General features: G+C 45.3%; 1 protein-coding gene across 1 annotated transcript in view; it reads left to right on the plus strand.

Annotated features, from left to right (window-relative positions):
- LOC115460033 (tumor necrosis factor receptor superfamily member 16-like) overlaps positions 1-15,117 on the plus strand; it is a 163,041-nt gene extending 147,924 nt beyond the window's left edge. The window contains exons 5-6 of the mRNA XM_030189890.1: positions 8,457-8,602; positions 13,222-15,117. Coding sequence (XP_030045750.1) covers positions 8,457-8,602; positions 13,222-13,526 — 451 coding nt within the window. The 3' untranslated portion in view covers positions 13,527-15,117. The remainder of the gene's footprint in view (positions 1-8,456; positions 8,603-13,221) is intronic.
- The last annotated feature ends 1,712 nt before the right edge of the window (positions 15,118-16,829 follow it).

The following is a 16,829-nucleotide window of genomic DNA, read 5'->3' on the forward strand; positions in this document are numbered from 1 at the left end:
TACTGTCAGCAGTACTTGGGGACGATACATGGTTATAACCCAGACTCCCATCATGTTTGGCTGCCTATATGGTTGGCCTCGTGCAGACTTGACAACCAGTGTCTAAGCATGGGTGGCTGGGGCCCGCACAGAGTGGCAGGCATGGCTCTGTTCACCTTATTGGGCAGACTAGATGGACCACGACGATGGGGTCATTTACTGTGCTACTGGTAGGTGAGGGTATCCCCACCATATCACAACAGTGACACCTGCTGGCCAGATTGTAAGCTCTGTCAAGCACGGACTCTTACGTGTTCAGTGTAAAGTGCTGCATATGTCTAGTAGAGCTATAGAAATGATTAGTAGTACATAGGTCCATGTTAGTCAAGTTCTGGAATGAATCCTGGTTTGTGACCCCCAGCAGAGCACTGGTCCTGCTATGGCTGGACTTAGTTGGGAGGAGTATATATAAAAAATGGGAAGAAGCCCAGATAGGCAGTAGGTGTCACCCTTTCACAATAGCCCTGGTTCCCTCCCTCCTGACCAGAGCTGTAAGTGCTTTGTCTGCAGCAGTGCAGGAGGAGAGCTGATTTGAGATTGGAACCCATTACAGTGTTCAGGCTTTTGTTTAAAATCTCCTGTGCTGTTCGTGCTGTGTGAGGGTGTGATTTGCCTGCACAGCATTCTGAAGATCAGGGCATCCAGAAGCCTGTTTTACTTGAATGCGGAGGTTAACATACAAGGGATTTTCCAACAGACTGATTAAATGAGTTCAGATCCGAAGGGTTCACAATGATAGTTTATTTCAATTGCCAACAAAACCTTTAAAAATATAACTTTTTGAGTTTTGTTTTGTTTTTTTTTGCTAATCAAACTGCAGTTCCTACTCCTGATCCCATATCTTTGGTTTCTCTCCCTCTCTCTGGAGAAAAATCTTACAGGTCCTATAGCTGAAACAAGACAGATGGTGTTCAAATGCTGTTTCCCCCCCCCCCCCCCCCCCCCTGGCTATTTTGGAGTATGTATGGTGAGAGAGAGGAGGCTATGGCTTCCAAGCCCTACGAAATGTTCCAAGGCCTTGGCCTGGAGAAATGGTTTCCAATAAAACATGGCATAAACAGAAAGGACTGGGCCTTCCTTTTCACATTGACATTTAGGGACAGATCCTCCAGATGCAGACCACTATACCACAAAACGAACAGTAATCTTTGTTCTCTCTGATCTTCCCAAATCCACCACCAACATTCGCACTGGCCCTTTCTCCTTCATCAGCCCTGCCATAAATCTGCCAGGCCTTGTGTAGTACAGTAGAGCAGCAGGGGGAAAAGGTTTATGAGGAGAGACAGACATCTGTGTCAGGGAGGGAGGGGAGGCGGGGATGTCCCGTGGAGTATTGTCCTCCAAGGATGCAGTCAGGCTGACCCGAAGCTTCCTGCGGAGATTTGCAATAGGAGGAAAAGAGAAGGGGGAATTAATATACTGCTTATTTCATGTGTGACTGAAAAGGGATGCTGTAATGAAAGTTCCCCAGGGCCTCCCTGCCCAGGCTGGATTTGCTTTCACAGTTCGACAGGATTGCCTTGAGTGCTTGAACCTGAAGAAATGAGAATGAGCTTTCACTTGCCTCGTTGGTGCGTGAGAAGCTTGAGGCTTGGCGAGCAAAACAAAATGTGGCTGAAAAAATATCGGAGAATAACATTAGGAATGACCATTGTGTCCTGCTGCCTGAACACCCCTTGCTGTTCGTGCCAGATTTAACGCTTGGGTTAAAGAATACAAAATGTCTAAATCCCAAAGGTTGGGTTAGATGTGCGGATTTTGGAAGAGAAGGGAAATGTTCCAAAGTTTAGCAAAAGAAAACTGTGCAGACACACTTTTGCTTGATTCTTAAACATATTATTGAAAACATTAGTCTTTCAGTCCCACAAGTTATTTTTTTTGTTTGTTTGTTTGTTTGTTGGAGGTTTTTTTTTTTCCTGCTAGAAGCTGCAAACAATGTACGAAAGAGATACACTAGTTCCAAACTTTGCCAAGGAACTGGCATGCTGGCTTTTTACCATTCCTTAAGTTGGGTCCGTGGTGCCTTCCACTCAATCTGCTGTTTTTTAGCCTTTTCATCCTGGCTGGAGTTGGGAGGGCTGTTGGATAATTGGATTTTAATTTATTACTTGCCTTTTCCAACTCTGAGTCCATTAGATTCAACCTAAGTCCAGCTTGCGGCCTGTGAATCTGATGTGGCCATTTGAGATTATTAGCAAAACAAGTGTGTGTGTGTGTCAGGGGCATAGCCAGACTTTGGCGGGAGGGGGGTCCAGAGCCCAAGGTGAGGGGGCACATTTTAGCTTCCCCCCCCGCCCACCATTTTTGACCCCTCCCACAGCCACCATGGCCCCCTCCCCCTCCCAGCGCCAACCCTTTCGACCCCCTCTTCCCGCTTCCGCCAACCCCCCCCGCTTTCGGGTACCTTTGCTGGCAGAGGTCCCCAACGTGCAGGGCATCAGACTCACAGAAACCTGCCCTTGCAGTTCAGCAACGCGGCCACGCCGGAGGTTGGATACCCCCGCCAGCAAAGGTACCCAACGGCAGCAGCAGGGGAGGATTGGCGGCGGGAGGGTCGAAGGGGTTGGGGGGGCAAGGCCATATCTATGGGGGCCCATGCCCCCATGGCCCCACGTAGCTATGCCCCTGGTGTGTGTGTGTGTTTTTAACCTAGTGAAGTGTTGCAGAGCTATTTTATTTTTATTTTTGTTACATTTGTACCCCGCACTTTCCCACTCATGGCAGGCTCAATGCGGCTTACATGGGGCAATGGAGGGTTAAGTGACTTGCCCAGAGTCACAAGGAGCTGCCTGTGCCTGAAGTGGGAATCGAACTCAGTTCCTCAGTTCCCCAGAACCAAAGTCCACCACCCTAACCACTAGGCCACTCCTCCATTACCACTAGGCCACTCCTCCACTGTTGCTACTATTTGAGATTCTACATGGAATGTTGCTATTCCAACATTCCATGTAGAAGTCGGCCCTTGCAGATCACCAATGTGGCCGCGCAGGCTTCTGTTTCTGTGAGTCTGACGTCCTGCACGTACGTGCAGGACGTCAGACTCACAGAAGCAGAAGCCTGCGCAGCTTCTACATGGAATGTTGCTAGTGGAATAGCAACATTCCATGTAGAATCTCCAATAGTATCTGTTTTATTACATTTGTACCCTGCACTTTCCCACTCATGGCAGGCTCAATGCGGCTTACATGGGGCAATGGAGGGTTAAGTGACTTGCCCAGAGTCACAAGGAGCTGCCTGTGCCTGAAGTGGGAATCGAACTCAGTTCCTCAGTTCCCCAGAACCAAAGTCCACCACCCTAACCACTAGGCCACTCCTCCATTACCACTAGGCCACTCCTCCACTGTTGCTACTATTTGAGATTCTACATGGAATGTTAATGTAGCTATTCCACTTGCAACATTCCATGTAGAAGTCGGCCCTTGCAGATCACCAATGTAGCCGCGCAGGCTTCCACATGGAATGTTGCTAGTGGAATAGCAACATTAACATTCCATCTAGAATCTCCAATAGTAGCAACATTCCATGTAGAATCTCCAATAATATCTATTTTATTTTTGTTACATTTGTACCCCGCGCTTTCCCACTCATGGCAGGCTCAATGCGGCTTATATATTATAGCTCAAAAATTAGGCAACAATTATTTCAATAATTTCTACTGGATCCAATATCAAAATCATTCAAACATCATTCTATCCAGTTACAGTTCATCCACCTTCCTTCCATAACAGTGTAAAATAATTCCCAAATTTTCAACTTCCTGATAAATAGAGATATATATTTTTGAAAATTTGCTTATCTCTGAATAATCTCTACTAAGTGACCTCAGTGACACTCACCATCCACCACCCTCATAGGAATTACATGGAGGTACCATAGAGCGTCAATCATCTTCACCGGTACACTTTTCTCATATATATTTTTAACTCCTTCAATACTTATTACTTGATTTACTTATCTTTTAAATATTTTCATTAGTCGGACCAAGGGGTTCAAATGCCTGACATGTTTCGCTCGCCACACGAGCTTCCTCAAGGAAACCCCCTACAAGCTTTCTCAGCGCCAGCTCTGCATACATTTCTTATATATTATATACAGGTACTTATTTGTACCTGGGGCAATGGAGGGTAAAGTACTACTACTACTACTTAACATTTCTAAAGCGCTACTAGGGTTACGCAGCGCTGTACAATTTAACATGGAAGGACAGTCCCTGCTCAAGGAGCTTACAATCTAAAAGACAAATGTACAGTCAATCTGATAGGTCAGCAGATTGGGGCAGCCTATATGTTCGAAAGGTTAGGTTCCGAAAGCAGCATTGAAGAGGTGAGCTTTAAGCAAGGGATGGCGTAGGGGTTCAGGAAGATTGTTCCAGGCATAGGGTGAGGCAAGGCAAAATGAGCGGAGCCTGGAGTTGGCAGTGGTGGAGAAGGGTACTGAGAGGAGGGATTTGTCATGTGAGCGGAGGTTACGGGCAGGAACGTAGGGGGAGATGAGGGTAGAGAGGTAGTGAGGAGCAGCAGAGTGCATTTGTAGGTAAGAAGGAGAAGCTTGAATTGAATGCGGTATCTGATCGGAAGCCAGTGAAGTGACCTGAGGAGAGGGGTGATATGAGAATAACGGTTTTGGCAGAATATAAGACGTGCTGCAGAGTTCTGAACGGATTGAAGGGGGGATAGATGGCTGAGTGGGAGGCCAGTGAGGAGTAAGTTGCAGTAGTCGAGGCGAGAGGTAATGAGAGCGTGGACGAGAGAGTTCGGGTGGTGTGCTCAGTGAGGAAAGGGCGAATTTGTTGATGTTGAAGAGGAAGAAGTGACAGGTCTTGGCTATCTGCTGGATATGCGCAGAGAAGAAGAGGGAGGAGTCGAAGATGACTCCGAGGTTGCGGGCAGATGAGACGGGGAGGATGAGGGTGTTATCAAGTGAGATAGAGAGTGGAGGAAGAGGAGAAGTGGTTTTAGGTGGAAAGACGAGGAGCTCGGTCTTGGACATGTTCAGCTTCAGGTGGCGGTTGGACATCCAGGCAGCAATGTCGGATAGGCAGGCCGATACCCCAGGACCAAAGTCCACCACCGTAACCACTAGGCCACTCCTCCACTATGCAGTCACAATTTCAAAAGAGATTCACACATCTGATTAGTTTAAATCCATTCTACAACAGACTAAAATATTAGTGGAGCCTACACATGTGGAATTTTGTTATATGGCTTTAAAAAGTTCATGAATTTCTGATCATGTGGCCTACTGTTGAAGAAACAAGACCTCTGAGCTTTTTTATACCTGAGGCAGTGGAGGGTGAAGTGACTTTCCCAACCTCACAGAAGATTGCCAGTGGGCAAAGCAGGGCTTCAAACCTTGGCTTCCTTGGTTCACAGGTCATATCTCTAAATGATAATGTTACCTTGGACCTTCATGTTTACCTGAAGGTTGGGTGGTAGGCTGGGTGGAAGATCATGTATGGACAACAATCACAATAGGTGTTGTGTCAAGCTTCGTGGCTAGATATGGGAAGGAAGAGCTGCTGCAGTGATAGAGTGTAAGATCAGGTATATGTTTGAATAGTTTCATTTGATGAGATTTTAGTGATATAGGAGCTCATTTTTGAAAGAGAAAAACATCTAAAAAGTGGCATAAAGCAGTATTTGGATGCTTTTCTCACAAAAACATCCAAATTAATATTTTTAAAACCAATTTTTAGACGTTCTTCTATGAAGTCCATCAGAAGTGCATTCAAAACTCAAGGGGGCATGTTGTGGGCGTGTTAAGGGTGGGATTTGGGCGTTCCTAAGACTTGGATGTTTTACAGTCATAATGGAACAAAATAAAACCGTCCAGGACTAAAACTATACCTGTTTTTATAACAAATAAGGCACAAAAAGGTGCCCTAAATGACCAGATGACCACTGGAGGTGACCCCTTCCCACCCCCCCAAAATGTGAATAAAAATATGACTTCCCAGCCTCTATGACAGCCTCAGATGTTAGAGCCAGGTCTATTAGAGCAGCATCAGGTCCCAGGAGTAGTGTAGTGGTCAGTGCAGTGCACCATGGAATGGGGGACTCTGGTCCCTATCTCCCTCTACCTGTCACATTTGTGGGGGAAACTATTAGCCCTCCAAAACTCACCAGAAACCCACTCTACCCACCTATAGGTGCCCCCTTCACCCATAAGGGCTATTGTAGTTGTGTACAGTTGTGGGCAGTGGGTTTTGGGGGGGGTGAGCAGACAAAATAAGGGCGCAACGGTGAGTTGTGTACCTGGGAGCATGTTTTTGAAGTCCCCCTAGGGTGTCACATTTATCTCCTGGGATGTCTGGGGGACCAGTCTACTAAAAATGCTGATCCCTCCTACATCCCAATGGCTTGATTTTCTCTGTTTTTCACTTGGATGTTATTATTTTTTTTAATTGAGCAAAAAACAAAATGTCTAAAGCACAAAACTTTGTTAGAAACAATATTTTCGAAAACGAAAGACATTTTTCTTTTTCAAAAATGACCTTTTTTTTTTCCAATTCGGATTTTGGATGTTTTTTGCAAAACTTCCAAAGTCGGACTTAGACATCATATCGAAAATGCCCCTCATAACATCTGTTGCTTTCCCCTGGTCTACCTTAGTAATGGTTTATGGACTTTTCCGTCCAGAAAAAAGGAGAAAACCAAACACTCCCACACAGGAAAAGCAAATAAAACCAAGGAGTGGAAGTGACCAAGAAGAGTCTGTTCCAGGACCACAAAAGGTTTTATTAATAAAAGTTGAAAGGTTTTATAAAAACACCACACTCCTGTAGTCTCTTTGCAAACAGTGGGACCTGTAGTGCGTACATGCTATTGCTTCAAATTGGGTATCTTTATTGTGCTTTTACTATGCTTCATTGCGATTCTGGCAGCGCTAAGTATTATATCAGCTTGCATCAGGGGCTTTTTGTTTGAGTTACTGCTTTTATCACCTTTTAAAGCTGATTTATTTTTCAGAAATCTAAGGACTCCTGAGGAAAACTTATATGCTGAAACACGGCCTGTGTTGGGATTATCTGTACAGGGTTTCTCTGTACAGCACACGGATTATGTGATTGAGTTGAGTAACTGCTGTACCACTGTATGCACTATGGATCCCATTATTTGCAAACAAACTACAGGATAGGGTTAGCATATGACCGGGTTACCCCGGACATGTCCTCCTTTCGAAAGCACTGTCAGGCTTCCAGGCGGTTTTCTTCATTTTTATTGTTCTTCCGGGTTTCTGGCAAAGCAACACAGAGTTGCAGACACACACGTAACTGCCAGTAGAGGTCTTGGTCATAGTCACAGTCTCCTGATCTACTGGCATGTGACTGAGTCGGCCTGTGCAGCAAAGATTCTCCTCGTTCACTGCACGCAGCTGCAGTCAAGGAACCAGAGAGGAGGTTGTCGTTGCGTTGGACTGCAACTGGGACTCGTCGGGACTTGGGAGGGTTGGTCATTGGGAGTCCTCCTGCTGCTCCGTTGCTCATCACCTGCTGCGACTGTCACTGTACTGGGTCTGGCTCACTGCCATGCTGTGGCTCCTGCACCCCCCCCCCCCCCCCCCCCCCCAGCGACACATACCAGCAAAGGTAGCAACCATTTTATTTTTTGTGTCCTCGTTTTTTGTCTCCATAAATATGGTAACCCTACTACAGGATTGTGGCATATTTATAAAACCTTTCAATTTTTATTAATAAAACCTTTTGTGGTCCTGGAACAGACTTGTTGGTTGGTCACTTCCACTCCTTGGTTTTATTTTATGGACTTTTCCTCCAGGAATTTGTCCAAACCCTTTTTTAAATCCAGCTATATTAACTGCTTTTACCACTTGTTCCGGCAATGAATTCCAGAGCTTAGCTATACATAGAGTGAAAAAATATTTTCTCCTCTTTGTGTAAAATGTGCCACTGTGTAACTTCATAGAGTGTCCCCTAGTCTTTGTACTTTTTGAAAAAGTGAACAATTGATTCTTCTTTGTACTTTCACATATTTGTTTATTCAAGTAACGCTTAGAACCCAGCTTAGAACCCTCTTCAAGTAAAGCTTAGAACCCTCCCTGGTGCTGAATTTTCTCCATAGACAAAGAGGATTAATTCAGGCACACTAGCAGATGGAAATGAGAATTTTGGCTTTCACAGTGAAATCTGCTGGCTGCCCAAACAGCATCAGCAGCTCTGTGGAAAGCAGCATCCGCTTGTCATCATGGCACTGTGACTGTTTGTGGCTTTAATAAGTTGGGCAAAATGCATAAGGTAGCAGAGAAACTATTAGGGACTCTGAATGACCAGAGCCAGGGCAGGAAGATTAAGTTGAGACTGAGGGTTGACGTGGTCAAGTAAAAATTTTAAAAATATATACATACTGCTGTGTCTCATTTCCATGATAATCACAGCTTCCATCTCTGCTTCTCTGACCTAGCTGGAGCACCTGTAAGCAGAAGAAGCAGCTGGCCAAGGCCCGGGCCGCGGAGCTGAGTACATCCCCTGAGGGTGAGAAGCTCCACAGTGACAGTGGTGTTTTTCTGGATACGCATAGTCTGCAGGAGCAGCACCAGCTTAACAAAGGTAAGGAAGTGGGCAGGGGTTCTGCCACGTACTTCACCAACCACTGTATGCTATGCTTGATCCAATCTTTGGGACCCACCCAGCCTCTATCCCCCCCAATCCTATAATCTTAGCAAGCAAAAGGCTCTTACATTTCTTTGCTAAGATTACAAAATGCACACTTAGTCATGTGGACGTGACAGCATTATTCTACACTGTGAGTGTGCAATTCACATAGAGAGGAATTCTAATGGTGCTGAAAAATCGGCACTAAGCACTCCGGGATGAATAGCGTTACATACGAGCATAAGCGTTGCCAAACTGGGACAGATCAAAGGTCCATCAAGCCCAGAATCCTGTTTCTAACAGTGTCCAATCTAAGTCACAAGTACCTGGCAAAATCCCAGAACAGCAAAATAGATTCTATGCTGCTTTTCCCAAGTCCATCTTCATAATGGCTTTATAGAATAGTTCTTAGAGCTGATTGCCATTCCTGACTTCAGCCACCTGCTAAACCCTGGTGTAAATGCTGGTGCCTAAGATTCGGGAATTGAACGTGCAAATCACTGTATTCTATAACATCACACCCAAGTTCTAGGAACACCCCCCTCCCCCGAACTGCCCATACTCCTTCCATGGCCATGCCCCTTTTGAGTTGCGCATGCTAGAAAATTTAGGTGCAGATGTTATAGAGCCTGGGACAGATGTTTGTGCAAATCCAAATTGGAGCAAATTAAGTCCAATTATTGATTAACGCCTCGTTAACCGGTTGACTTGCACATGCACAAATTTGGGTGCCTATGTTTTGGCGACCTACATAGAATTGAGGGGATAGGGTGTAACTGCAAGGGGGTGTTTGACAGGGAGAGGCACATGGGTGTGTCAGATAATTACACGCTTAAGTTATCGAATGCTGTCATGCTGAAGTACCGCAGTTAGGCACATGGATTGACACCTGCCATAGACTTGTCATAAGTGGGCACCTAAATGTTGATGTATAAATGCCAACTGATACTAATATTTCTATAACACAATCTGGGCACTCGGATACCATTATAGAACTGGTGCTCTTTCTGTCACCTAATGTTTTGTGCACTTTATAGAATTGCCTCCTGTCCTTCAGATTTATTTATTTATTTTATTACATTTGTACCCCGCGCTTTCCCACTCATGGCAGGCTCAATGCGGCTTACATGGGGCAATGGAGGGTTAAGTGACTTGCCCAGAGTCACAAGGAGCTGCCTGTGCCTGAAGTGGGAATTGAACTCAGTTCCCCAGGACCAAAGTCCACCACCCACCACTAGGCCACTCCTCCGCTGTTGCTACTATTTGAGATTCCACTAGCAACATTCCATGTAGAAGTCGGCCCTTGCAGATCACCAATGTGGCCGTGCAGGCTTCTGCTTCTGTGAGTCTGACGTCCTGCACATACGTGCAGGACGTCAGACTCACAGAAACAGAAGCCTGCGCAGCCTTCTACATGGAATGTTGCTAGTGGAATAGCAACATTAACATTCCATCTAGAATCTCCAATAGTAGCACCATTCCATGTAGAATCTCCAATAATATCTAATTTATTTTTGTTACATTTGTACCCTGCGCTTTCTCACTCATGGCAGGCTCAATGCGGCTTACATGGGGCAATGGAGGGTTAAGTGACTTGCCCAGAGTCACAAGGACCTGCCTGTGCCTGAAGTGGGAATCGAACTCAGTTCCTCAGGACCAAAGTCCACCACCCTAACCACTAGGCCACTCCTCCTACTATTTGAGATTCTACATGGAATGTTGCTATTCCACTAGCAACATTCCATGTAGAAGTCGGCCCTTGCAGATCACCAGTGTGGCCGCGCAGGCTTCTGTTTCTGTGAGTCTGACATCCTGCACGTACGTACAGAAGCAGAAGCCTGCGCAGCCTTCTGCTAGTGGAATAGCAACATTCCATGTAGAATCTCCAATAGCATCGATTTTATTACATTTGTACCCCACACTTTCACGCTTTCCCACTCATGGCAGGCTCAATGCGGCTTACATGGGGCAATGGAGGGTTAAGTGACTTGCCCAGAGTCACAAGGAGCTGCCTGTGCCTGAAGTGGGAATCGAACTCAGTTCCTCAGTTCCCCAGGACCAAAGTCCACCACCCTAACCACTAGGCCACTCCTCCACTGTATAGGTCACCCACATTTGGATGCGGATCCCAGATCCACGTGTAAACTAATTAGTTAATTAGGTGGTAATAGTCAATTATTGGAGTTAACAAATACTTATTAGCAATAGTTAGGAGCTACGCGCGGGTCTGTCCTATTCTGTATCATTCATGCCTAAGTTCCATAGTACATAAGAATGTAAGAACATAAGAATTGCCATACAGGGTTAGACCAATGGTCCATCTAGCCAAGTATCCTGCTTCCAGCAGTAGCCAATCCAGAATCCCAAATAGTAGCACCATTCCATGCTACCAATCCCAGGGCAAGCAGTGGCTTCCCCCATGTCTGTCTCAATAACAGACTATGAACCTTTCCTCCAGGAATTTGTCCATCCCACCATTGGAGTATAGGCATATCAATCAGCTTGCAAGATCTAGGATGATGGTCCTAGGTGGCCTGCAGAGTGGCATCTGACCTCAATGCCCTGGAACATCAGTATCATGTGCTTTGAATTCCAGTCTGTGCACCGTCCCCTTTCACAAGATGTCTGACTCACTTCTGTGGGCCTTCTGCTGTGACTTTGAAGATAGGCCTGCTGTAGTTTATCTAGAGTCCTGCTCAGTTGAAAAGCCTTACAAAGCTCAAGCAGTTCCTTTTCCATTCATTGTGACATCATTTAAACAACTGGCCAAAAAGCATTGTTATGATAATGGAAACCAGAATAGAGAGTTGCACAGGGACAGAAATTTCACCCACCCATACCTGCTAAGTTCCATTCCATCCGCACAATTAATCTCTTCCATACACACAGGAGCCAACACTATTACTTACTTACTCGCTCCCAGCCTTTGTGTCCTCATAACCTAACAGCCTCCCATGTTTTTTTGAGTGGTATTCACTATTCAGCCAATGAATGTTCCAAGCCTCATTCTGACTCTCCAATTGCCTCTCTTAGGGGGTCTTTTACTAAGGTGTGCTAATGTTTTTAGCTCGCAAGCTGCATTCCTTTGGGCGTCTCAGCGTTTAGTAAGAGCTAAAAACGCTAGCACACCTTAGTGCCTTCCAAACCTCACTCTGATTTTGCCAGAGATTTTGACTACACTCCTGTGGGAATCCTGTGGCAGCTTCTTCCAACCTTGCAGGATTCCCGCGATGCCCATTCCTATGCAGCTCTCTAAACCAGAATTTTTTTTATTTTTTTAAATCTTTGTTGGACTTTTGTTTAAGCTTTTCTTCTTTACCACAGAAAGAACAGGCAATTTAAACAAATAAAATCTTTCTGTTGTCTGTATTAAGAGTTCAGAGGCTATGGTTTGTATGACAAAAGATCCATGTATGGCTGCAACTGGTTGAAAAGGTGTTTTGGGAGGGTTAGTGGGTTTTTTTCAAACCTCAAGGGCAATGGCTTACCTAGTGCAGTTGCCACCTGAGGCAGAGCACCCCCTCCTCCAAGCAAGGGGAGTGCACCGAGCAGTTACGTGGCTGTCAGCTCTGCCGGTCCCCTGCCCCAGAACAGGAAGTTGTTGGCAGAAGGGGCAGGGGACCGGCAGAGCTGACAGCTGCGTGACTGTTCGTCGCACCCCTTTGCTGCCTGCACCCGGCGCAAATCCCCTCACCACCACCCCACCCTTGGTACACTAGAGCTCAAGTGTCTTGTAGAACCCAAAACATTTTCTAGAGCATCTATAACTCTCCTGAAAGTTGTAGATTAGAGCAGGGATATGTTACAGAAGACCTTCTCAGCAGGCTCAGCATTGTGTTTGGTGATCACTGCTAAATGTGTGGAGCCACTGTGCTGATATTATGAGGAAAATATTTGTCATGGTGGGATTTGTGAATTTTTTAAAATCAGCTTGCAATGTAAAAAAAGTAGTTGCTGACTCCTGGTTTTTTTTTTTTTTAAGTTTTTTATTTATACAATTTTCAGAACCGTACAAAAGCAAGATTAAAGACTTTTCTGTCACATAACTGGGTAACTTGCGAAAAGAGTCGCAAGATATAGTAATGGGTCCTATCATAACAACATCCTATGAATCCCCCTTTCCCATCCCCCTTCCTTCCCTATTAACAGTCCTTGAGTCTCTGTTTGTGCACAGCTGATGCAGACCAAGTGTTGTATAGTTCCCATATCTGACTCCTGTTCTAAAGATAGTTCTTGAATCCAGAACATCTCCAAATGTCTCTTTCCCCTGTTTTGATGTTTGCTTTAAGTCAAAGGCGGGATATATATTATCAGATGAAGAAAAAGCAATGTATATGCATTTCTGATATGTTAGCTTTGGGCTCTTCACAGGTCTCTGCTTCATATATTTCTGAAGAGATTTCTAAGGCCTAGAAAGCCGGTGTGCAATATTTCTTTGTATAGGTTCAGTAAAAATGACACACCCTCCTAAAAGTGTCCAGACTAATGCTAAGAGCTGTCAGATCTTTCACCGAGTAATAGAATGTGAACTGAAGTGTCCCCACACTCCTTCACTCTCACTTCTCTCCCCGCAGTGATCAAGGCCGAACCGAACTTCTACATCGGTCTCCCACCCCACAAACAGGACGAGGTGGAGCAGCTGCTGAGGGACTCGGGCCGTGGAAAAGACTGGCAGCGCCTGGCCAGCCTCCTGGGATACAAGGAAGAGAGCATCGATGTGTTTGGCCATGGGGAAGACCCTGTCCACACTCTTCTGTCAGACTGGTCTGCCAAAGATGGCGGTGCTCTGGATGTCCTCTGTGCGTCCCTGGTGAATATGGGCAGGGCAGACGTGGTGGAGAACTTGAAGAGCACAGCCGAGGCCAGCTCAGTGGTGTAAATATGGCTGGTTGAAGGCTTGTGCTTCCCATAGGAAGGACTCACTAGGATTTTAAACCAATTTAAAGAAAACAAGAACAAAAAAAGTGTGTATCTAGCCCTTTGGAGCTTGCAGGTTCTAAGCTCCTGCCCGTAGCTCTTATGCCTGTTTTGTTACTATAAAAGTTCTGATTCCGGATGCCAAAGTGTTAAGAGCAAGTGTCTTGGGAAATAAACAAGGTCACTGAGTTTTGTATCCTAAGATGGCCTTGAGGATAGGAGCAGTGTTAACATGTGATCTGGTTATGGTGGATCACCTTCTTATCCATGGGAGAGATGCTGGCATCACTCAGGGAGGAGGGGCATCAGGCAAGGCCTGCTTCCATGCCCTTCCCAGCACCCACCTGCTCCCTGCTCTCCTCCTCCTCCTGATTTCACTCTGATCTTGGACTGACATTTAGACAATCAGACCATTTCTTCTGCCTGTATTAGGGAAAATGAAAGTGGGTCGAGGAGGAGGGTAGGGACAGGGAGTTTAGAGAAATGGGGGCTGGGCTTGGGAGGTGTTTCTGGAATGAGAAAGTTTAACAAAAAAATGTTGGGTTGCTGTAGTGAAGAGGCCCCCGTTTGTTGTAGACTTCTCTTACAGCCTGGGGCCTCCTGGTGCTAGCAGGTCCAGCCAATGGTTTGTTAATTCCATTTTGTTGGTCTGTAACCCAACTGAGTGTTGAGCAGAAGTTGGAACCCCACCCCCCTAATGTAATTGGGCATTAAGAAGGTGCTATACTTCATACCAATGTGTATTTATGTTCTCATGCCTCATAGTTGTTAGTCTTGATCATACAAGTGCCATCATGTATGTACACAGGTATAAATATATTTATATACACATGTGTGTATAGATATATATTATAGACTTGTATGTTTCACCATGTTAAGTGTTGCATTTAAACAGCTGCTTGTGCAGGAATGAACAGAGGAAGGTGATGCTCTGATGTGCAGCTGGTTTGTGTGCCCTGAAGGCTGCATGTGAGGGTACACCGACTCTCAGAGGAGCTACGAAATGGCACGGATACAGCTGTCTCCATGTCCCTTGTAAAGTTTGTCAATATTTACAGCCTCGTTTTCTTTTAAGTTAGTGACTTAGTAATTAAAAACAGAGCAGGGCTGCCTGGGAACGGAGCTGACCTAAACACTCTAAGTAAAATGTTAGCTTTGCTATCACATCTTCTCATGCTAGTGCCTGAAATTCATGGCTCAGATCTTGTTTCTGTTCCTTTCCTGCCTTTCTTTCTCACCCTCCCCAGATGCAGCCCCTCTAGCATTGCGGCCTATGTTCTGTCCGCTTTAAGGCCTGAGTGCACCACCTCCAGTGCCCAGGGCTGCTGAACCACCCTGCTAATCATGGAATCTGTTTTTGCACGGCAGGGCACAGTGCTGCAGCTGGAACCACAGGGTATGTGACCCATGCCACATAGTTTTAATGCAGGGGCTCTCAAGTCAGGCCTCTGAACACATCCAGCCAGTTAGGTTTTAAGCATATGCACCATGAATATCCATAAGATAAATTTGCCTGCACTGCCTCCATTGTATGCAAATTGATCTCATGCATATTCGTGGTGAGTATCCTGAAAACCTGACTGGCTGGGTGTGTCCAGAGGACTGGGTTGAGAACCCCTGTTTTAGCTGAAATTGTAATCTGCATTGAACCAATATTTTGGTATCTGGAATGTATTGTGTATTTGGAAAATTCAGAAATTTAGACACAAGGAAAGGAAACACAGTCAGGGCAGTCCTTCCAAGTAGCCATGTATTCTTATTTTATAGCAGAGACATGTTTACCTCAGCACTCGGAGTGGAGGAGTAGCCTAGTGGTTAGCAGTGGGCTAAGAACCTGGGAACTGGGTTCAATTCCCATTGCAGCTCCTTGTGACCCTGGGCAAGTCATCTAACCCTTCATTGCCCCAGGTACAAGAACTTAGATTGCCTGCCCACTAGGTCAGAGAAAGTACCTGCATATAATTAAATTGTAAACCACTTTGGTTGTACCTCAGAAAGGTGGTATATCAAATCCATGACCTTTTACCCTTTACCCACCAGCATTTACTTCTACTGAAAATCACAGATCATCATGAACTAATTTTGTTTTTTGAGGCATGGGGCTTGGACGTGTGCGTGACGCTAGAGATTTGCGCACCTCGGTGGCGGCAGACTTTGCTTTTCTGAGGAGGCTCCTTTTTTCCATGCTGCTGTGCACACACATTTATGAAATTTGCTGCAAACGTGGTGCAGTGTACATGGATATGTTCTCAGTCTGGTAGATAATTTGAGTGTTTATAAAATTGCCAGTGGTTTTATTCACTCATTCCATACATGTATCTTTGGCTGGAATTATAATTTATAATGGGCTCAGTGTTTGCTGAGTCTCTTATAAAGTATTTGTCTACTTTTCTGGGACCCAACTTAGGCTCCCAGTGGAATATTAACCCGTTGTTGGGTCCTAGGTGAATGAGCATGTTTAGGCCTCCGCCATAATGTGACCATGTCTGGGAAAAGGTGATTGTAGTCACCAGAAACAAAAAAATGAGGTTTGAATAAATGCTGTTAGTGCCAACAATTTGTAATACAACTGTCCGAACCCCATCCTTTTATGCGAAACTTTTTTTTTTGCAGAAGTTTAAACATATAACTTTTTTTCAGACTGCGTATGGACCTATGACATGAAAAATAACACTTCTCAACATTTTGGATCCACTACTTTAGTCACTTTTTCCCCAGAGATGGTCACATATATTTTTTAAATCTCACAATCGTGTGAACACTAGTGTGTTTAGCCTCTAGCCCACCACTTGCATAATCATCTTCATCATTCTTCCCTCATCCTCCTCTGCTGGCTTTCTGGGTCTTGAGACTACAGGCCCCTGTATATCTCCATCTTCATAGGAAAACCAGAAAAGCAGGAGGCAGAAGGTAAGAAGCATTTGTTGGAGGAAGGGAAAAGATTAGACATACCTCTTTAAGCAGTAGTGGCTCTGTCTGACCCAATCCTGCCCTTTCTGTTGGAAGCTGAATAACCGGGGCAAAAATCTACTGAATTAGCACCTGAACAGGCCTCCAAAATGGCTGCCTGAGGCATGTGCCTGGTTCACCTATGTCTTAATCCTACCCTGATTACTCCTGCAGTTTCAACCCCAAAATTTGTGGCCCACAAGTCACTTTGTGAGGGTGAGTCTGATCTTTGTATGCCTTCATAACCCCCCCGCTGCCTTACTCGGGTGTCCTGTCATTCCAATGGCTCCCATTCCAGGGATATGAATTCAGAGAA

Source organism: Microcaecilia unicolor, chromosome 1, assembly GCF_901765095.1.
Source record: "Microcaecilia unicolor chromosome 1, aMicUni1.1, whole genome shotgun sequence".
NCBI classification, from domain to species: Eukaryota; Metazoa; Chordata; class Amphibia; order Gymnophiona; family Siphonopidae; genus Microcaecilia; species Microcaecilia unicolor.